The sequence below is a fragment of the Pseudophryne corroboree genome, chromosome 10, assembly GCF_028390025.1.
Source record: "Pseudophryne corroboree isolate aPseCor3 chromosome 10, aPseCor3.hap2, whole genome shotgun sequence".
In the NCBI taxonomy this organism is placed as follows: domain Eukaryota; kingdom Metazoa; phylum Chordata; class Amphibia; order Anura; family Myobatrachidae; genus Pseudophryne; species Pseudophryne corroboree.
Window position 1 is genome coordinate 86,476,980 of NC_086453.1, and position 23,662 is coordinate 86,500,641.

Below are 23,662 nucleotides of genomic sequence, written 5' to 3' on the forward strand. Positions count from 1 at the left end.
CACCACAGTAGAGACACCCTGGTCCTTGGAAACAGGGTTATCATTTGATGCATCTGAAGATGCGATCCCGACCACTTGTCCAAGAGGTCCCACTGGAAGGTCCTCGCATGGAACCTGCCGAATGGAATTGCTTCGTATGAAGCCACCATTTTTCCCAGGACTCGTGTGCAACGATGCACCGATACCCGTTTTGGTTTTAGGAGGTCTCTGACTAGAGATGACAGCTCCTTGGCTTTCTCCTGCGGGAGAAACACTTTTTTCAGTTCTGTGTCCAAAATCATCCCCAGGAACAGTAAGCGAGTGGAAGGAACCAGCTGTGACTTTGGAATGTTCAGAATCCAGCCATGCTGTTGTAGCACCTCCTGAGATAGTGCTACTCCGACCAGTAACTGCTCCCTGGACCTCGCCTTTATAAGGAGATCGTCCAAGTATGGGATAATTAAAACTCCCTTTTTTCGAAGGAGTATCATCATTTCTGCCATTACCTTGGTAAACACCCTCGGTGCCGTGGACAGTCCAAACGGTAGTGTCTGGAATTGGTAATGGCAATCCTGTACCACAAATCTGAGGTACTCCTGGTGAGGAAGGTAAATAGGGACATGCAGGTAAGCATCCTTGATGTCCAGGGATACCATGTAATCCCCCTCGTCCAGGCTTGCAATAACCGCCCTGAACGATTCCATCTTGAACTTGAATTTTGTTATGTAAGTGTTCAAGGATTTCAAATTTAATATGGGTCTCACCGAACCGTCTGGTTTCGGTACCACAAACAGTGTGGAATAGTAGCCCCGACCTTGTTGAAGTAGGGGTACCTTGACTATCACCTGCTGGGAATACAGCTTGTGAATGGCCTCTAGCACAGCCTCCCTGCCCGATGGAGTCGTCGGTAAGGCTGATTTGAGGAAACGGCGGGGGGGCGGCGCCTCGAATTCCAGCTTGTACCCCTGAGATACTACTTGAAGGATCCAGGGATCCACCCGTGAGCGAGCCCACTGATCGCTGAAATTTTTGAGGCGGCCCCCCACCGTACCTGGCTCCGCCTGTGGAGCCCCACCGTCATGCGGCTGATTTGGAAGAAGCGGGGGAGGACTTTTGGTCCTGGGAACCGGCTGTGTGTTGCAGCTTTTTCCCCCTTCCTCTGCCTCTAGACAGAAAGGACCCGCCTTTTCCGCGCCTGTTTTTCTGGGGTCGAAAGGACTGTACTTGGTAATACGGTGCTTTCTTAGGCTGTGAGGGGACATGGGGCAAAAATGCAGACTTCCCAGCCGTTGCTGTGGAAACAAGGTCTGAGAGACCGTCCCCGAATAACTCCTCACCCTTATAAGGCAAAACTTCCATGTGCCTTTTAGAATCTGCATCTCCTGTCCACTGCCAAGTCCATAAGCCTCTCCTAGCAGAGATGGACAAAGCACTTATTCTAAATGCCAGCCGGCAGATCTCCCTCTGTGCATCTCTCATGTATAAGACCGAGTCTTTTATATGCTCTATGGTTAGCAATATAGTGTCTCTGTCTAGGGTGTCAATATTTTCCGACAGGGAATCTGACCAAGCAGCAGCAGCACTGCACATCCAGGCTGAGGCAATAGCTGGTCTCAGTATAACACCAGTGTGTGTGTAAATAGATTTTAGGATAGCCTCCTGCTTTCTATCAGCAGGTTCCTTTAGGGCGGCCGTATCCGGAGACGGTAGTGCCACCTTTTTAGACAAACGTGTGAGCGCTTTATCCACCCTAGGGGGAGTTTCCCAACGTGACCTATCCTCTGACGAGAAAGGGAACGCCATTAGTAATTTTTTTGAAATCACCAATTTTTTTTATCGGGGAAAGCCCACGCTTCTTCACACACCTCATTCAATTCCTCAGATGGGGGAAAAACTATAGGTAGTTTTTTCTCCCCAAACATAATACCCTTCTTTGAGGTACCCGGGTTTATATCAGTAAGGTGTAATACCTCTTTCATTGCCTCAATCATGCCACAAATGGCCCTAGTGGACATTAAATTTGACTCATCGTCGTCGACACTTGCATCAGTATCCGTGTCGACATCTGTGTCTGCCATCTGAGGTAGTGGTCGTTTCAGGGCCCCTGACTGCCTTTGAATCGTCTGGGCAGGCACGAGCTGAGAAGCCGGCTGTCCCGCATGTGGCATGTCGTCAAATTTTTTATGTAAGGAGTCGACGCTTGCACGTAATTCCTTCCATAAATCCATCCACTCAGGTGTCTGCCCCGCAGGAGGTGACATCACATTAATAGGCATCTGCTCCGCCTCCACATAAGTCTCCTCATCAAACATGTCGACACAGCCGTACCGACACACCGCACACACACAGGGAATGCTCTTACAAGGAGACAGGACCCCACAAAAGCCCTTTGGGGAGACAGAGAGAAAGTATGCCAGCACACACCAGAGCGCTATAATAATACAGGGACTAACTGAATTATGACCCTTTATAGCTGCTTATTATATTAAACTGCGCCCAAATTTAGTGCCCCCCTCTCTTTTTTACCCTTTCCGTAGTGTAGACTGCAGGGGAGAGTCAGGGAGCTTCCTTCCAGCGGAACTGTGAGGGAATAATGTGCTGAGGGAGAAGGCTCCGCCCCTTTTTCGGCGGCCTTTCTCCCGCTTTTTTCTGTAATTCTGGCAGGGGTAATTACCACATATATAGCCTCTGGGACTATATATTGTGGTTATTTTTGCCAGCCAAGGTGATATTATTGCTGCTCAGGGCGCCCCCCCCGAGCGCCGTGCACCCTCAGTGACCGGAGTGTGAAGTGTGTATGAGGAGCAATGGCGCACAGCTGCAGTGCTGTGCGCTACCTTGGTGAAGACTGATGTCTTCTGCCGCCGATTTTCCGGACCATCTTCATGCTTCTGGCTCTGTAAGGGGGACGGCGGCGCGGCTCCGGGAACGAACACCAAGGACGAGTCCTGCGGTCGATCCCTCTGGAGCTAATAGTGTCCAGTAGCCTAAGAAGCCCAAGCTAGCTGCAAGCAGGTAGGTTCGCTTCTTCTCCCCTTAGTCCCACGATGCAGTGAGCCTGTTGCCAGCAGGTCTCACTGTAAAATAAAAAACCTAATTTTAAACTTTCTTTCTAGCAGCTCAGGAGAGCTCCTAGTGTGCAACCAGCTCGGGCCGGGCACAGAAATCTAACTGAGGTCTGGAGGAGGGGCATAGAGGGAGGAGCCAGTGCACACCAGATAGTACCAAATCTTTCTTATAGAGTGCCCAGTCTCCTGCGGAGCCCGTCTATTCCCCATGGTCCTTACGGAGTCCCCAGCATCCACTAGGACGTTAGAGAAATATTTGCCAGTAGTTTGTAGAGATCTATTCTTGCTGCCTTAAATGGGAGGCCTGCTGCAGATTACCCCCACTCATATTCATAATGGGCCTGATTCAGATGTGGACGGAGGTGCTTTCGCTGCTACTGACATGGAACCACTAGCAATAGCACTAATATGGTAATGCAGCACCCCCTGTGCCACGCCTCAGTTTGGAGAAACGGAGGCCGTCACCACCCCCTTCCCCGTCCCCAAATAGCATCAGACTGCCAATTACTGACAGCCTGATGCTGATCAGCATTAGTTGCGGAACGGCTCCTGCACATGCGCAAAGTACCGATAATCGATTGGTAGTCTGATGTGATAATCGGTACTTTGCTGCGTGTGCAGCAACTCCAACCACATGTGAATTACCCCCAATATACAGGTGTGGTATAAAAGATCTACATTCATTAGGTCCACCCCATATGGACGACAGACACAAGTTCGACATGGACAATGGTTGACACAAAAATGGTTGACATTTCTTTTTTTTTTTTCATTTTTAAGGCTAATGTGGATAGTGTTCTCATCTGGGACCATTATTTGTAGGAATGTGACATGGATAGTCAAGGAAGGAACAAGCCCAAAAAAACAAAACAAAAACATGCGTCGATCATATGAATATGTCAACCTTTTCCAGTGTCGACCTTTCAGCCATGTCTGCCTTATGGGGTTGACCTAATCTATGTTGATCTATAGTCTGGATCCCCCACTATACATGGGTCATGCTGCTGCACAGGGAAACCCTATAACATGATTTGGCTGACCTCTAACAATGTAAATGGGTTCTGTAACAATGTAAATGGTTCCGTAACAATGTAAATGGGTTCTGTAACAATGTAAATGGTTCCGTAACAATGTAAATGGGTTCTGGCTGTCAGTGACTGCAGCATGCATAAGAGCACTAAGCCTCTTGCATGCTTTTATGTGGAGGCGAGGCATTGTCACGCACGCAAAGCACCTGCAAGATGGTCTCTTACTTCTTTTAGTTTCAAAATATATCAATAAAAATAATTCAGTATGTTACAGCAGGCAGTAAGTTGTTCCCTCTTGCCTTTCTGACAGTTGTTTGCAAGTTGCTCATAGCAAGCTACCATATGTGTGCGATAGGCCATCCCAAGACAGTAAAACGTGATCAATAAATAACACATAAACTTCGGGGTTAGTTACCTGTGATAAGGTGGAGGGGGTGCATCATAGGTACCTGAGGCCTCCAATGCCTCATCATATGATGGGAGGCCAGGAGCTGTAGGTCCAGGAAACGGTGGCTCTGTCAGAGGCAGGTCTTCAGGAAGTGGCACATTACTGGTAAGGTTCACTGGTGACCTGCAATACAAGAACCCTGATTAAAGTATATAAAATATAATATCAACTGAAAACAAAAATCTGGATAGTACGAGGGCCTATGCCTCTGTTTCGCAGAAATGAAGAGGTTTCACTTTAATCTGACATAAAACAATTTCTGACTGTATAATAATGTTACACTTTAAGCGTTATACCCCTTAGACCGCCAGCAATAACCCAGGTTATTGCACGTGAGTGCGAAGCAACCTGGGTTGCGACGCAGTCTGAAAGGAGCCAGTTGAAATAACCTGGGTCGAGCAGTCGGTATTTCAACTTGAGTAACGAGCAGGGTTGAAAAAATGTGTTTACCCCGGCTCGCGGTGTGGTGTGAACGGGTAAGCTGGTTCGATGCAACCTGGCACCCATCCACTGAATAGGAAGACATCGGCGGTGGCGTCACCAACCCGGCACATTGCCAGGTCAGTCCGACTATCTGAAAGGTCTCGCCGAGTCGCACATGGGAAGGACACGTGCACAGATCCCGGGTGCCACTCAGTAAAAGCGGTCTGAAAGTGGTATACATGATGCAATAGGCACGGCGAGTAAATACTTTACAATCTAGTAATGTAAAAACCAAGTAGCAGAGAAAAATAAGATTTTAAACATACCGGTAAATCTTTTTCTCAGAGTCCGTAGAAGATGCTGGGGACTCCGTAAGGACCATGGGGATAGACGGGCTCCACAGGAGACATGGGCACTTTAAGAAAGAACTTTAGGTATGGGTGTGCACTGGCTCCTCCCTCTATGCCCCTCCTCCAGACCTCAGTTAGAGAAACTGTGCCCGGAGGAGACGGACAGTACGAGGAAAGGATTTTTGTTAATCCAAGGGCAAGATTCATACCAGCCCACACCATTCACACCGTATAACTTGTGATATACTAACCAGTTAACAGTATGAAAACAACATAGCATCAGTCCGAGACCGATGAAACTATAACATAACCCTTTAGTAAGCAAAACTATATACAAGTCTTGCAGAAGTAGTCCGCACTTGGGACGGGCGCCCAGCATCCTCTACGGACTACGAGAAAAAGATTAACCGGTAGGTTTAAAATCTTATTTTCTCTTACGTCCTAGAGGATGCTGGGGACTCCGTAAGGACCATGGGGATTATACCAAAGCTCCCAAACGGGCGGGAGAGTGCGGATGACTCTGCAGCACCGATTGAGCAAACATGAGGTCCTCCTCAGCCAGGGTATCAAACTTATAGAATTTTGCAAAGGTGTTTGAACCCGACCAAGTAGCAGCTCGGCATAGCTGTAGTGCCGAGACCCCTCGGGCAGCTGCCCAAGAAGAGCCCACCTTCCTAGTGGAATGGGCCTCGACCGATTTTGGTAACGGCAATCCAGCCGTAGAATGAGCCTGCTGAATCGTGTTACAGATCCAGCGAGCAATAGTCTGCTTTGAAACCGGAGCGCCAACCTTGTTGGCTGCATACAGGACAAACAGTGCTTCTGTTTTTCTGACTCTAGCCGTTCTGGCCACGTAAATTTTCAAAGCCCTGACTAAAGGGACTCGGAATCCTCCAAGTCTCGCGTAGCCACAGGCACCACAATATGTTGGTTCATATGAAAAGATGACACCACCTTAGGCAAAAATTGAGGACGGGTCCGCAATTCCGCTCTATCCATATGGGAAACCAGATAGGGTCTTTTATGAGGCAAAGCCGCCAATTCCGACACTCGCCTAGCCAAAGCCAAGGCTAACAACATGACCACCTTCCAAGTGAGATATTTTAACTCCACCGTTTTAAGTGGTTCAAACCAGTGCGACTTAAGGAAACTCAACACCACATTAAGGTCCCAAGGTGCCACCGGAGGTACAAAAGGAGGCTGAATATGCAGCACTCCCTTCACAAAAGTCTGTACTTCTGGGAGAGAAGCTAATTCCTTCTGAAAGAAAATGGATAAGGCCGAAATCTGAACCTTAATGGAGCCTAATTTTAGGCCCAAATTCACTTCAGTTTGTAGGAAGTGAAGGAAACGGCCCAGATGGAATTCTTCCGTAGGAGCATTCCTGGCCTCACACCAAGAAACATACTTTCGCCATATACGGTGATAATGTTTAGCTGTCACGTCCTTCCTAGCCTTTATCAGAGTAGGAATGACCTCATCAGGAATGCCCTTTTCCACTAGGATACGGCGTTCAACAGCCATGCCGTCAAACGCAGCCGCGGTAAGTCTTGGAACAGACAGGGCCCCTGTTGCAACAGGCCCTGCCTTAGAGGAAGAGGCCACGGATCTTCTGTGAGCATCTCCTGCAGATCCGGATACCAGGCCCTTCGTGGCCAATCTGGAACAATGAGAATTGTCTGTACTCCTCTTTTTCTTATTATTCTCAACACCTTTGGGATGAGAGGAAGAGGAGGAAACACATAAACCGACTGGAACACCCACGGTGTCACTAGGGCGTCCACAGCTACCGCCTGAGGGTCTCTTGACCTGGTGCAATACCTCTGTAGCTTTTTGTTTAGGCGGGACGCCATCATGTCCATCTGGGGCAGTCCCCACTGAGTTGCAATCTGTGCGAAGACTTCCTGATGAAGTCCCCACTCTCCTGGATGCAGGTCATGACTGCTGAGGAAGTCTGCTTCGCAGTTGTCCACTCCCGGAATGAACACTGCTGACAGTGCGCTTACATAATTTTCCGCCCAGCGAAGAATCCTGGTGGCTTCAGCCATTGCCATTCTGCTCCTTGTGCCGCCTTGGCAGTTTACATGAGCCACTGTGGTGATGTTGTCTGACTGAATCAGAATTGGTAGGTCGCGAAGTAAGGTCTCCGCTTGACGAAGGGCGTTGTATATGGCCCTCAGCTCCAGGATGTTGATGTGAAGACAAGTCTCTTGACTTGTCCAAAGTCCTTGGAAGTTTCTTCCCTGTGTGACTGCTCCCCAACCTCGGAGGCTCGCGTCTGTGGTCACCAGAACCCAGTCCTGAATGCCGAACCTGCGGCCCTCTAGAAGGTGAGCACTCTGTAGCCACCACAGGAGAGATACCCTGGCCCTGGGGGACAGGGCGATCAACTGATGAATCTGTAGATGTGACCCGGACCACTTGTCCAGTAGGTCCCATTGGAAGGTCCTCGCATGGAACCTGCCGAAAGGAATGGCCTCGTACGATGCCACCATCTTTCCCAGGACTCGAGTGCAGTGATGCACTGACACCTGTTTTGGCTTCAATAGGTTCCTGACCAGGGTCATGAGTTCCTGAGCCTTTTCTATCGGAAGATAAACCCTTTTCTGGTCCGTATCCAGAATCATGCCCAAGAAGGTCAGACAAGTCGTAGGAACCAACTGCGACTTCGAGATATTGAGAATCCAGCCGTGTTGCTGTAACACTTTCAGTGAAAGTGACACGCTGCTCAGCAACTGCTCTCTTGATCTCGCTTTTATGAGGAAATAGTCCAAGTACGGGATAATTGTGACACCCTGCTTGCGCAGGAGAACCATCATTTCCGCCATTACCTTGGTGAAAATCCTCGGGGCCGTGGAAAGCCCAAACGGCAACGTCTGAAATTGGTAATGACAATCCTGTACCGCAAATCTCAGGTACGCCTGATGAGGTGGATATATGGGAACATGAAGGTATGCATCCTTTATGTCCAGGGATACCATAAAATGCCCCCCTTCCAGGCTGGCGATGATCGCTCTGAGCGATTCCATTTTGAACTTGAACCTTTTCAAGTATAGGTTCAGGGATTTTAAATTTAAAATGGGTCTGACCGAACCGTCCGGTTTCGGGACTACAAACAGGGTTGAGTAATATCCCCTCCCTTGTTGAAGTAGGGGAACCTTGACCACCCTTTACAAGAAAATTATGGGTTTGTTCCAAATGCGCAATCAATACCACAGCTGCCTACACAGATCTGTACAATATATAGGGTGTCCCCACACCCACAATAGAACAAATTTGCAAGAAAAAGATACAGATCACGTAAAAGCGCTAGGACAGTAACAATAGGAAAATAAGAATTTACTCACCGGTAATTCTATTTCTCGTAGTCCGTAGTGGATGCTGGGTACTCCGTAAGGACCATGGGGTATAGACGGGCTCCGCAGGAGACTGGGCACTCTTAAAAGAAAGATTAGGTACTATATCTGGTGTGCACTGGCTCCTCCCTCTATGCCCCTCCTCCAGACCTCAGTTAGGGAAACTGTGCCCGGAAGAGCTGACATTACTAGGAAAGGATTTGGAATCCAGGGTAAGACTCATACCAGCCACACCAATCACACTATACAACTCGTGATAACTATACCCAGTTAACAGTATGAACAATAACTGAGCCACTCTCAACAGATGGCTCATACAATAACCCTTTAGTTAAGCAATAACTATATACATGTATTGCAGAGAGTCCGCACTTGGGACGGGCTCCCAGCATCCACTACGGACTACGAGAAATAGAATTACCGGTGAGTAAATTCTTATTTTCTCTGACGTCCTAGTGGATGCTGGGTACTCCGTAAGGACCATGGGGATTATACCAAAGCTCCCAAACGGGCGGGAGAGTGCAGATGACTCTGCAGCACCGAATGAGCAAATTCAAGGTCCTCCTCAGCCAGGGTATCAAACTTGTAGAATTTTGCAAAAGTGTTTGAACCCGACCAAGTAGCAGCTCGGCAAAGTTGTAAAGCCGAGACCCCTCGGGCAGCCGCCCAAGAAGAGCCCACCTTCCTCGTGGAATGGGCTTTTACTGATTTAGGATGCGGCAGTCCAGCCGCAGAATGTGCAAGCTGAATGGTGCTACAGATCCAGCGAGCAATAGTCTGCTTTGAAGCAGGAGCACCCAGCTTGTTGGGTGCATGCAGGATAAATAGCGAGTCAGTTTTTCTGACTCTAGCTGTCCTGGAAACATAAAGTTTCAGGGCCCGGACTACGTCCAGCAACTTGGAATCCTCCAAGTCCCTAGTAGCCGCAGGCACCACAATAGGTTGGTTCAAATGAAACGATGATACCACCTTAGGGAGAAATTGGGGACGAGTCCTCCATTCTGCCCTTTCCATATGGAAGATCAGATATGGGCTTTTACATGACAAAGCCGCCAATTCTGACACACGCCTAGTCCAAGCTAAGGCCAAAAGCATGACCACTTTCCACGTGAGATATTTTAGCTCCACGGTCTTAAGTGGCTCAAACCAGTGGGATTTTTAGGAATCCAACACACGTTAAGATCCCAAGGTGCCACTGGAGGCACAAAAGGGGCTGAATATGTAGCACCCCTGTAACAACGTCCGAACTTCAGGCAGTGAAGCCAGTTCTTTTTGAGAGAAAAAGGGATAGGGCCGAAATCTTGGCCTTTATGGATCCTAATTTAAGGCCCATAGTCACTCCTGACTGTAGGAAGTGCAGGAATCGACCCCCCTGGAATTCCTCTGTAGGGCCTTCCCGGCCACACACCAAGCAACCTATTTTCGCCATATACAGTGAAAAAGTCTTGCTGTCACGTCTTTCCTAGCCTTTATCAGCGTAGGAATAACTGCATCCGGAATGCCCTTTTCCGCTAGGATCCGGCGTTCAACCGCCATGCCGTCCAACGCAGCCGCGGTAAGTCTTGGATCAGACAGGGTCCCTGTTGCAACATGTCCTGACTGAGAGGCAGAGGCCATGGGTCCTCTGAGAGCATTTCTTGCAGTTCCGGGTACCGAGTCCTTCTTGGCCAATCCGGAGCAAAGAATATTGTTCACACTCCTCCGTTTATTACAATTCTCAGCCCTTGGGTCTGAGAGGAAGAGGAGGGAATATATAGACCGACTGGAACACCCACGGTGTTACTAGTACGACCACAGCTATCGCCTGAGAGTCCCTTGACCCAGCGTAAAACCTTTTTTATCTTTTTATTGAGGTGGGACGCCATGTAGTCCACCTGAGGCAGTTTCCATCAATTTGCAAAACTGCGTGAAGACTTCCTGATGAAGTCACCACTTTCCCGGGTGGAGGTCGTGTCCACTCCCGGAATGAACACTGCTGACAGTGTGCTTACTTGATTCTCCGCCCAGCGAAGAATTCTGGTGGCTTCTACCCTCGCCACCCTGCTCCTTGTGCCGCCCTGGCGGTTTACATGAGCCCCTGCGGTCTGACTGGATCAGAACCGGTTGGTCGCGAAGCAGGAACTCCGCTTGACTTAGGGCGTTGTATATGGCCCTTAGTTCCAGGATATTGATGTGAAGGCAAGTCTGTTGGCTTGACCACAAACCTTGGAATTTTCTTCCCTGTGTAACTGCCCCCCACCCTCGGAGGCTTGCATCCGTGGTCACCAGGACCAAGTCCTGAATGCCGAATCTGCGGCCCTCGAGAAGGTGAGCACTCCGCAGCCACCACAGGAGAGACACCCTAGCCCTGGGGGATAGGGTGATTAACCGATGCATCTGTAGATGTGATCCGGACCACTTGTCCAGTAAGTTCCATTGTCCTTGCATGGAACCAGCCGAAGGGGATGGCCTCGTATGATGCCATCATCCTTCCCAGGACTCGAGTGCAGTGATGCACTGACACCTGTTTTGGTTTTCAATGGATTCCTGACCAGTGTCATGAGCTCCTGAGCTCTCTCTATCGGGAGATAAACCCTCTTCTGGTCTGTGTCTAGGATCATGCCTAGGTGAGGCAGATGAGCTGTAGGAACCAACTGCGACTTTGGAATATATAGAATCCAGTCGTGTTGCCGTTTCACTTCCAGAGAAGGTGATACGCTGTCCAGCAACTGCTCTCTTGATCTCGATTTTATGAGGAGATCATCCAAGTATGTGATAATAGTGACACCTTGCTTCCGCAGGAGCACCATCATATCCGCCATTACCTTGGTGAAATTGGTAATGACAATCCCGTACCGCAATTCTGAGGTACGCCTGATGAGGTGGATAAATGGGGACACGAAGGTATGCATCCCTTATGTCCCGATTCATTTCAGGCATGCAATGACCGCTCTTAGCGATTCCATCTTGAACCTGAACCTTTTCAGGTATATGTTCAGGGATTTTAATTCAATATGGGTCTAACCGAACCGTCTGGTTTCGGGATTATAACATGGTCGAATAATAACACCCTCTTGTTGAAGGAGGGGACCCTTGACCACCACCTGTTGAAGATACAATTTACTTATTGCAGTTAACACTGGTTCCCTCTCTTGGGGGGAAGCCTGCCGGGTCCTCGGTGAGGGGGCATCTTCTCACAGTCCAGCCTGTATCCCTGCGATACAATTTCTATTGCCCAGGGATCTAACAGGGAGTGAACCCACTTGTGGCTGAACTTACGAAGGCGTGTCCCCACCGGGCCTAGCTCCGCCTGTGGAGCCCCAGCGACATGCGGTGGATTTTTGTAGAGGCCGGGGAGGACTTCTGTTCCTGGGGACTAGCTGTGTTGTACAGCTTCTTTCCTCTGCCCCCGGCTCTGACAAGAAAGGACGCACCTCAGACTTTCTTGTTTCTTTATTCGAAAAGCTGCATTTAATAATGTCGTGCTTTCCTAGGCTGTGCAGGAATATAAGGCAAAATATCAGAATTACCAGCTATAACTGTGGAGACCAGGCCCGAGAACCTTTCTCCACACAATCCTCAGCCTTCCATATGCCTCTTAAGTCGGCATCATCTGTCCAATGTATATTCTACAGGACACGTCAAGCAGAAATCGACATAGCTTTTGTCTCTAGGACCCAGTATACTCATGTCCCTTTGGGCATGCTTTATAATTATATATCTATCACTTAAGACAGCATCTTAAAATATTTATATGCATACTAGGGTCTCAATCTCTGCTGATAAGGTACCTGTCCACGCTGCCACAGCGCTATAAACCCATGCCGACACAATCGCCGGTCTGGGTAGTATACTAGAATGTGCACGCTATCTGCAGGATCCCTGAGAATAGCTAGTGCAAACAGGACACCCAAGGGGAAGATTCTCAACACATCCTGGCCCTAGTGGGGAAAGGATACAGCCTGAGAATTCTCTTGTGGGAAGCTGCCGTCTCTTGTCTGGAGATTCACGCTCTTTTTCCTCATGAGAGGAGGGAAATTTACCTCAGCATTCTTCCCCTTAACATGTGTACTCTCGTGTCAGGGACAGATGAGTCATCAGTGATATGCAAATCATCTTTTATTCCAATAATCATATATTGAATATCTTTTAGCCCTCTTGGCTGTAACTTTGCATTATCGTAGTCGACAGTGGAGTTAAACTCCGTGTCGATACTTTGTTATTTTGGATAGTGAACATAGAGAGACTCTGAAGGACTCTGTGACATAGGGACAGACCAGGGTAGATTTCCTTTCTGTTCCCTAACCTTTTGTGCAATAATTTAACCTCAGCACTTACACATATCCAAACAGGTGTCGGCGTTGTTGACGGAGACACCCTCCCACACACTTATCCGCTCTATCACCTCCTTAGAGGAGCCTTTTACCTCAGACATGTCGACACACACGTACCGACACACCACACACACAGGGGATGCTCTATTTGAAGACAGTTCCCCCACCAGGCCCTTTGGAGAGACAGAGAGAGAGTATGCCAGCACACACCACAGCGCTATATAATACAGGGATGTACACTATACTGGGTGATTTTTCCCCTATAGCAGCTTATATACACAGTTTTGCGCCTAAATTTATGTGCCCCTCCTCTCTTTTTTACCCTTTGTGTACCAGGATACTGCAGGGGAGAGCCTGGGGAGCTTCCTTCCAGCTGAGCTGTGAAAAGAAAATGGCGCCGGTGTGCTGAGGAAGAAGGCCCGGCCCCCTCAGTGGCGGGCTTCTGTCCTTTTATGTACTTTAATGGCAGGGGTTAATGCACATATACAGTTTATCAGACTGTATTATGTGCTTTTCGCCAAGTAAGGTAATCTAATTGCTGCCCAGGGCGCCCCCCCCCCTGCGCCCTGCACCCATCAGTGACCGGAGTGTGTGGTGCGCTAAGGGAGCAATGGCGCACAGCTGCAGTGCTGTGCGCTACCTTAATGAAGACCGGAGTCTTCAGCCGCCGATTTTCAACTTCTCTTCGTTCTTCTGGCTCTGCAAGGGGGACGGCGGCGCGGCTCCGGGACCGGACGACCGAGGACTGGGCCTGTGTTCGATCCCTCTGGAGCTAATGGTGTCCAGTAGCCTTAGAAGCCCAAGCTAGCTGCAAGCAGGTAGGTTCGCTTCTCTCCCCTCAGTCCCACGTAGCAGTGAGTCTGTTGCCAGCAGATCTCACTGAAAATAAAAAATCTAACAAATACTTTCTTTTCTAGGAAGCTCAGGAGAGCCCCTAGGGTGCATCCAGCTCTGGCCGGGCACAGATACTAACTGAGGTCTGGAGGAGGGGCATAGAGGGAGGAGCCAGTGCACACCAGATATAGTACCTAATCTTTCTTTTAAGAGTGCCCAGTCTCCTGCGGAGCCCGTCTATACCCCATGGTCCTTACGGAGTACCCAGCATCCACTAGGACGTCAGAGTAATTCAAATAGTCACAAGTTCATAGGGATGATGATATCATAGTTACGTTCCTGTACTAAACTTGTCAGCTTGCATGCAATAGTGTCTTTTCCTCTATTCTCCTCCTCACAGTAGTTTTCCTCTCGGTATCCAATAGAGATTTTCATGCAAAAGAAAGGATTGCCAATATCTCATGCAATACGTCTTTAATCTTTGTATATTAAAAATCCAATATATAAAACATACATAAAATTCCAAACTAGAACACTTTTGGGTAGAGAAAAATCCAGACTTAGTGTGAATGGAATAATTACCAGCTCATTCGAGAACATTTGTTTTCAAATAGATGTTTATGCAGTCAGATGGCCACCCGGGGGGCACAGCCCTGCCGAAGGTAATCAGGTCACTCACACGCCGCACCGGAGATCTTTGTACCAGACCAACGCGTTTCAAACCTATTCCAGGTTCTTTTTCAAGGTAAGTGTGCTTTCTTGTGCTCCAAAGGGGCCTTAAATACCCATATCCACCAATAAAAAAACAAATCCTCAATTAACAACACCTGTGTAAACATGGCTGCTCCTATATGTTGATACCTGTTACCATAGTAACCATATTTTACCAGTGCTAAGAACAGACCCAAACTCTAGTCAAATTCCAGTTACCCCAACACTGATGGAGACCTCTTCAATAATTAACTCTGAATTGCTAAAAATAAAACTAGTAAATACGTCAGCGGAGACCCGCTGATCACAGTGCTCCTCCATCTCCATGGCAACCATTAGCGCCGCGACGTCATATCCGGGGGCGGCAGATAATGGTAATTCCTTAGCTGGCCTCTCCTTTATCGTGGTCACGGCAACGACCTGTGCCGCGACATCACTTCCGGGGGTCATGAGCAGCGGCGTATCCGCTCGTCCTCATACCCCTTCCGACGTTACTATGGTGATTACTCGTACCGTAACGATATAACTACGGCACATTCCTTACCATGGGGGCACTTCCGGAGGTGGAAAAGCAGCCGTAAGTCTAGTAACCCAGGCTTACCTTCCGACGTTACCATGGCAACCAGCCATGCCGTAACGTCATATCCGGAAATCAGTGCTTCTAGTATGTTGCCCAGCAACAGTAAACACTGCATAATAGTGGCAATGCTTAACTAAATAAGTAGGTATCAAATATGGCTCACCATAATTACAGCCCTCAATCAGTGTTGAGGCACTCGAATCAAAAATGTAACATTAACCATATAAAAGCCATATTAAAACCAAAGCAAAAAAATTATTTTAACTGGATAAAATGATTTTAAAATGTCCAGGGATCTTATCCGAAAGATAGACTCCAATCGATCCAAATAATCTGCATTAATTAAATCTGGGACATCCGATTATTTGTATACATAAAGTCTTTCATTTCTCTTTCCAATCCTGTCTCTGAGCTTTTTCGTACAATTACTTCTTAATGTTATTATTGACGTTCCAGTTTTTAGATCATGGTACACATACAGATAAAATCAGTCCGTAAAATTTTATTGAACGTTCCCACCTTTATCACATCTTCGTGTTGATCATAATGTTCCTAATAAAAATACATATCATTTAAGACCGGAAAATATATGTATAAAAACTCAAAGATATTAGATAAACCATTTAAGCTCAAAATCTATATTAATACCACCCTGTGTCAAAGTATTATACTTATATATCATTTCCATTTCAGTTTTTGCCAATAATTTTGAAAGATTTCTTTGCCGGTGGTTGCATTCTACTTTTCTCAAACCCACAAACCGTACAATAAGTCGAGGATCACAATTATGGTACATCCTAAAATGGTTTGCTAAAGCATGAGTCTCAACTCCTTTCCTTATATTCCTGACGTGTTCAGCAATACGTATTTTAAGTGCCCTTGATGTACGTCCTATATAAAAAAGATGACATGGGCACTCTATTGCATAGATAACATTCTTTACGTTGCAGGTGATGAAGTCTTGTATATCATGAACATGACCATTAATCTCTATATTCTCCAATTTTTTACCTATGTCTGTCTTAATTTCTTTGCACCCTATGCTTAGTAACAGCGGACGTTAGGTCTTTATATACTATCATTAATCACGAGGCTGGCTGCTTAGCGGTGACAGACTTTTTGAGTAAAAGTGACCTAAGCAACCCCGTTCAGAAATTTATTGTGGATGGAGTGAAACTTATTCTTTCGAATAATTACTTCAAATTTAATGGAGATTTTTTCCTCCAAAAGATAGGAACAGCGATGGGCACCAGGTTCGCCCCTAGCTATGCCAACATTTTTATGGGCAAATGGGAAAATGATTTCATTTGGGAATATAACCCATTTGGGGCGAACCTGGTGTCATGGAGACGTTACATAGATGACGTGATCTTTATATGGAGGGGAGAGAGATCACTCCTGGAAGAATTTTGTATTTATCTTAACACCAATGGTCTTAATATAGAATTCAGCTTTAAAATTAGTACAGAAATGGTGGACTTCCTAGATTTAACTATATATACTCAGGGAGATAAACTATGTACGAAGACATTTACTAAACCTACGGATTGTCAGACCTACATAAAATAGGAATAGTTGCCACCATGCAAATTGGCTGAATTCAATACCTAATAGTCAATTTAAAAGGGTCAAAAGGAACTGCTTGGAAGATGCTATATATAGACAACAAGCAGATATTCTGGAAGAACGGTTCAATAGATGTGGTTATGAAGAATCCTCAGTAAGAACAACTAAAGAAGAAGTAGCTAGATTAGATAGGAACTCCCTTCTGGAGACAAAAGTCCCACAAGAGGAGAGTACTAACTGCTTAGAATTTGCATTCATAACAGGCTATAACTCGCAACATAAGACTTTGGAACGATCCTTTAGAAAACACTGGGCTATCATAAAGTAAGACCCGATTTTGAAGGAAGTTCTACCTGAACGACCTATATTTATATATAGGAAAGCCCCTAACTTAAGGAACAAGTTAGTTCATAGTGACCTTGTACCCACTAAGATAGTGGGCAAAATTAATACGAGCGGGTTTCATAGGTGCGGTTGTTGCATAGGGTGCAAAGAAATTAAGACAGACATAGGTAAAAAATTGGACAATATAGAGATTAATGGTCATGTTCATGATATACAAGACTTCATCACCTGCAACGTAAAGAATGTTATCTATGCAATAGAGTGCCCATGTCATCTTTTTTATATAGGACGTACATCAAGGGCACTTAAAATACGTATTGCTGAACACGTCAGGAATATAAGGAAAGGAGTTGAGACTCATGCTTTAGCAAACCATTTTAGGATGTACCATAATTGTGATCCCCGACTTATTGTACGGTTTGTGGGTTTGAGAAAAGTAGAATGCAACCACCGGCAAAGAAATCTTTCAAAATTATTGGCAAAAACTGAAATGGAAATTATATATAAGTATAATACTTTGACACCGGGTGGTATTAATATAGATTTTGAGCTTAAATGGTTTATCTAATATCTTTGGGTTTTTATACATATATTTTCCGGTCTTAAATTATATGTATTTTTATTAGGAACATTATGATCAACACGAAGATGTGATAAAGGTGGGAACGTTCCATGAAATTTTACGGACTGATTTTATCTGTATGTGGACCATGATCTAAAAACTGGAACGTCAATAATAACATTAAGAAGTAATTGTACGAAAAAGCTCAGAGACAGGATTGGAAAGAGAAATGAAAGACTTTATGTATACAAATAATCGGATGTCCCAGATTTAATTAATGCAGATTATTTGGATCGATTGGAGTCTATCTTTCGGATAAGATCCCTGGACATTTTAAAATCATTTTATCCAGTTAAAATAATTTTTTTGCTTTGGTTTTAATATGGCTTTTATGTGGTTAATGTTACATTTTTGATTCGAGTGCCTCAACACTGATTGAGGGCTGTAAATACGGTGAGCCATATTTGATACTTACTTATTTAGTTAAGCATTGCCACTATTATGCAGTGTTTACTATTGCTGGGCAACATACTAGAAGCACTGATTTCCGGATATGACGTTACGGCATGGCTGGTTGCCATGGTAACGTCGGAAGGTAAGCCTGGGTTACTAGACTTACGGCTGCTTTTCCACCTCCGGAAGTGCCCCCATGGTAAGGAATGTGCCGTAGTTATATCGTTACGGTACAAGTAATCACCATGGTAACGTCGGAAGGGGTATTAGGACGAGCGGATACGCCGCTGCTCATGACCCCCGGAAGTGATGTCGCGGCACAGGTCGTTGCCGTGACAACGATAAAGGAGAGGCCAGCTAAGGAATTACCATTATCTGCCGCCCCCGGATATGACGTCGCGGCGCTAATGGTTAACATGGAGATGGAGGAGCACTGTGATCAGCGGGTCTCCGCTGACGTATTTACTAGTTTTATTTTTAGCAATTCAGAGTTAATTATTGAAGAGGTCTCCATCAGTGTTGGGGTAACTGGAATTTGACTAGAGTTTGGGTCTGTTCTTAGCACTGGTAAAATATGGTTACTATGGTAACAGATATCAACATATAGGAGCAGCCATGTTTACACAGGTGTTGTTAATTGAGGATTTGTTTTTTTATTGGTGGATATGGGTATTTAAGGCCCCTTTGGAGCACAAGAAAGCACACTTACCTTGAAAAAGAACCTGGAATAGGTTTGAAACGCGTTGGTCTGGTACAGAGATCTCCGGTGCGGCGTGTGAGTGACCTGATTACCTTCGGCAGGGCTGTGCCTCCCGGGTGGCCATCTGACTGCATAAACATCTATTTGAAAATGATTGTTCTCGAATGAGCTGGTAATTATTCCATTCACACTAAGTCTGGATTTTTCTCTACCCAAAAGTGTGCTAGTTTGGAATTTTATGTATGTTTTATATATTGGATTTTTAATATACAAAGATTAAAGACGTATTGCATGAGATATTGGCAATCCTTTCTTTTGCATGAAAATCTCTATTGGATACCGAGAGGAAAACTACTGTGAGGAGGAGAATAGAGGAAAAGACACTATTGCATGCAAGCTGACAAGTTTAGTACAGGAACGTAACTATGATATCATCATCCCTATGAACTTGTGACTATTTGAATTTCCTATTGTTACTGTCCTAGCGCTTTTACGTGATCTGTATCTTTTTCTTGCAAATTTGAACCTTGACCACCACCTGTTGAAGATATAATTTGTGAATTGCATTTAACACTAACTCCCTTTCTGGGGGAGAAGCCGGCAGGGCCGATATGAAAAACGGCGAGGAGGCACCTCTTCGAATTCCAGCTTGTAACCCTGAGAAACAATTTCTATTGCCCAGGGATCCACCTGTGAGCGAACCCAGATGTGGCTGAAAAGTCGAAGACGTGCCCCCACTGGGGCGGACTCCCTTAGCGGAGCCCCAGCGTCATGCGGTGGATTTTGTAGAGGCCGGGGAGGACTTCTGTTCCTGGGAACTAGCTGTGTTGTGCAGCTTTTTCCCTCTGCCCTTACCTCTGGCAAGAAAGGACGCACCTCATACTTTCTTGTTTCTCTGTGACCGAAAGGACTGCATTTGATAATGTGGCGCTTTCTTAGGCTGTGAGGGAATATAAGGCAAAAAATTGGATTTACCAGATGTATCTGTGGAGTCCAGGTCCGAGAGACCTTCTCCAAACAATTCCTCACCCTTGTAAGGTAAAACCTCCATATGCTTTTTTGAGTCGGCATCACCTGTCCATTGCCGAGTCCATAGGACTCGTCTAGCAGAAATCGACATAGCGTTGACTCTAGAACCCAGTAAACCAATGTCTCTTTGAGCATCTCTCATATATAAGACAGCATCTTTTATATGTCCTAGGGTCAAATAAGATGGTATCCTTATCCAGGGTCTCAATCTCCGCTGATAAGGTATCTGTCCACGCTGCTACAGCGCTACAAACCCAAGCCGACGCATTAGCCGGTCTGAGTAAAGTACCAGAATGTGTGTAAATGGACTTCAAAATAACCTCCTGCTTGCGATCAGCAGGATCCCTTAGGGTAGCCGTATCTTGGGATGGCAGCGCTACCTTTTTGGATAGGCGTGTCAACGCTTTGTCCACCCTAGGGGAGGATTCCCACCGTATCCTGTCCTTTGCCGGGAAAGGATACGCCATAAGAATCCTTTTGGGAATCTGCAGTTTTTTGTCTGGAGATTCCCACGCTTTTTCACACAACTCGTTCAGCTCATGAGAAGGGGGAAAGGTTACCTCAGGTTTCTTTCCCTTATACATGTGTACCCTCGTGTCAGGGACAGGGGGTTCCTCTGTGATATGCAAAACATCTTTTATTGCAATAATCATATATCGAATACATTTAGCCAATTTTGGCTGTAACTTTGCATCATCGTAGTCGACACTGGAGTCAGAATCCGTGTCGGTATCAGTGTCTACTATTTGGGATAGTGGGCGCTTTTGAGACCCCGAAGGTCCCTGCGACATAGGGACAGACATGGGTTGACTCCCTGGCTGTTCCCTAGCCTCAGCTTTGTCTAATCTTTTGTGCAATAAATTCACATTAGCACTTAAAACATTCCACATATCCATCCAGTCAGGTGTCTGCGATGTCGACGGAGACACCACATTCATTTGCTCCACCTCCTCCCTAGGAGAGCCTTCTACCTCAGACATGTCGACATACGCGTACCGACACACCACATACACAGGGAATCCTCTTATCTGAAGACAGTTCCCCCACAAGGCCCTTTGGAGAGACAGAGAGAGAGTATGCCAGCACACACCCAGCGCTAATGACCCAGGAAAAAACACACAATATGTTTACCCAGATAGCGCTGTAATCTGTATATTGCGCCAATTATGTACCCCCACCTTCTTTAAAACCCTCTTTCACCGTGGATAAGCAGGGGAGAGTCCGGGGAGCTTCCTCTCAGCGCTGTGCTGTGGAGAAAATGGTGCTGGTGAGTGCTGAGGAAGAAGCCCTGCCCCCTCGGCGGCGGGCTTCTATCCCGCTCAAATATCGAAAAACCTGGCTGGGGCTCTTTATATATACAGTGCCCAGTGGTATATATACACATTTGCCAGAAAAAGAGGTTTTATTGCTGGCCAGGGCGCCCCCCCTGCGCCCTGCACCCTTACAGTGACTGCCGTTTGTGTGTGGTGTGTGGGAGCAATGGCGCACAGCTTTACTGCTGTGCGTTACCTCAGTGAAGATCTGAAGTCTTCTGCCGCCTCTGAAGTCTTCTTTCTTCTCATACTCACCCGGCTTCTAACTTCCGGCTCTGCGAGGAGGAAGGCGGCGCGGCTCTGGGACGAACTGCGAGGGTGAGACCTGCGTTCCGATCCCTCTGGAGCTAATGGTGTCCAGTAGCCTAAGAAACAGAGCCTAACATTAAAGCAGGTCTGTTTCTCTCCCCTCAGTCCCTCGATGCAGGGAGTCTGTTGCCAGCAGGCTCCCGGAAAATAAAAAACCTAACAAATATACTTTCTTTCAGGAAACTCAGGAGAGCTCCCTGTAATGCACCCAGTCTCCTCTGGGCACAGTAGTAAACGGAGGTCTGGAGGAGGGGCATAGAGGGAGGAGCCAGTGCACACCCATACCTAAAGTTCTTTCTTAAAGTGCCCATGTCTCCTGCGGAGCCCGTCTATCCCCATGGTCCTTACGGAGTCCCCAGCATCCTCCAGGACGTAAGAGAAATGTCATTTGAAAAGTAAATACTATGTAACATAAAACTAGTATTCATGTTACATCTGATCAGTGCTGCCAGAGACGTGTGCTCACATGATACATGCGGCATGCATTGAAGCTGCTAGCCAGATGTCTGCAGGGCAGGTTAAACAGTTTGTTATGTGGAAAACCCCTGTACGGGAGGACGATGATCTCAGGCGGTGTCCTGCAAAGCTTTATGGCAAATGCAGAGTATAGTGTCAGGGATCTTTGCACAAAGCAGTAAACTCAGGATTTTCTGTGCAGTCTCCCTCATTAGGAGCCCAGTTTAGAGTTGGGAGCAAGACCTGATACAAAAATGTACAAACTTGAACCTGGACAACCCAAACTGCAATAAATGAAGTGCAAATCCAGTTTATTTAGTCATTTAATATTTATATCCTAGCAAAATCCAACCTGCAGGGGGGTGCAGACCGCACTTGGGGGTCATTCAGACCTGATCACCAGCTAGTTGGTTTTTGCAGTCCTGCGTTCGCAAAGTCGCCGCCCACCAGTAAGTGTATTTTAGCTGTGCAAGTATGCGATCGTATGTGCAGCCGAGCGGTACAAAAAAAAAAAAAAAAACTTTGTGCAGTTTCTGAGTTGCCTAGAACTTACTCAGCTGCTGCGAACGCTTCAGCCTGTCCGGGGCCAGAATTGACGTCAGACACCCGCCATGTAAACGCTTGGACACGCCTGCATTTTTCCAACCACTCCCTGAAATCGGTCAGTTGCCACACACAAACACCTTCTTCCTGTCAATTTCCTTGCAATGGGCTGTGCGAATGGATTCTTCGTAAAACCCATCACACAGCAACGATCCCTTTTGTACCCGTGCAATGCGTGTGTGCATTGCGGTGCACATGCATGCGCAGTTCTGACCTGATCTCAGCGCTGCAAAAAACGCTAGCGAGCGATCAGGTCTGAATGACCCCCCTGGTGACCCCAAAATGCCATTTCCTCCTCAGTAACAGACACTGAATTTATGCCCTGTGATTACTGTGATGGTTGGACATACAGTACTTCCCAACCATCTCAAAGTAAGGGTCAAGTTCTTGGGCTAAATGTGAGCTGCAAGAGGTGCGGGACTTTGTGCAAGTCTGCCCGTATTTTTAAAGCGCCAATCATTTACACAGCAAAATCAGGTTGCTTTTAATATGTAAATGATTGCCGCTTCAAAAATACAGGCAGATACAAACAAAGTCCCGCACCTCCGGCATCTCACAGGCAATTACTTTTAAGGGGTAATTCAGACTGCATCACTGCAGCGGCAGCGATCGCAGTCTGATTTTTTTCTGTGGAGTGCGTACATGCACCCCGGCAGCCCAGTGAGATGCTATCGACAGGTAGAGGCGGTCGCGGGGCAGGAGGGGACGTGCCAAGGCTCGGTCCGGACAACGTAGGCATGTCTGGACCGTTGGGAGGACGGGCCGCGGCGGCTGCGTGACGTCACACGCAGCCGCTGCGACTCGGGATGTGGCGGGTAGGTCCCTGCCAGAGCGCAGGAGCTGCACAGGCAGGGAGCTACTCACCGGGTGCAAAAGCGAGTGTGGGGGGAGGGGGTGGGGGTGGGGGTCAGAGCCAGATATGTCTTAGAAAATTATCTTCGATGTGCTAAATTTAGCACATCTACGATTAGATCTGAATTAGGCCCTTAGTCCCTTATTTGTAAGCACTGTCCCACTGTCGTGCAGTGCTGGCAGATGCCTCCACTACTACGTTTTAAAGGCTAAACTTGCCCACCAGAGGTGTGGTCATGCCTATTATGATGTGTTCATGCCCCCTTAGTGACCAGGCCCATCTCCAATAGCTAGGAAGTCGGGTAGAGCGATGATGCACCCATTCCCTCCCATCTCTAAACCGGTCAGCAGATTTTAGATCCCTCCTTGCACAACCATGTGGTT

General features: G+C 46.9%; 1 protein-coding gene across 4 annotated transcripts in view; it reads right to left on the bottom strand.

The window, feature by feature from the left end:
• The window catches only part of PRRG2 (proline rich and Gla domain 2), a 151,186-nt gene that overhangs the window by 6,807 nt on the left and 120,717 nt on the right, over nucleotides 1–23,662 (bottom strand). For all 4 annotated transcript variants that reach the window (XM_063942572.1, XM_063942574.1, XM_063942571.1 and 1 more), the window contains one exon: nucleotides 4,491–4,646. In XM_063942572.1, coding sequence (XP_063798642.1) covers nucleotides 4,491–4,646 — 156 coding nt within the window. The remainder of the gene's footprint in view (nucleotides 1–4,490; nucleotides 4,647–23,662) is intronic.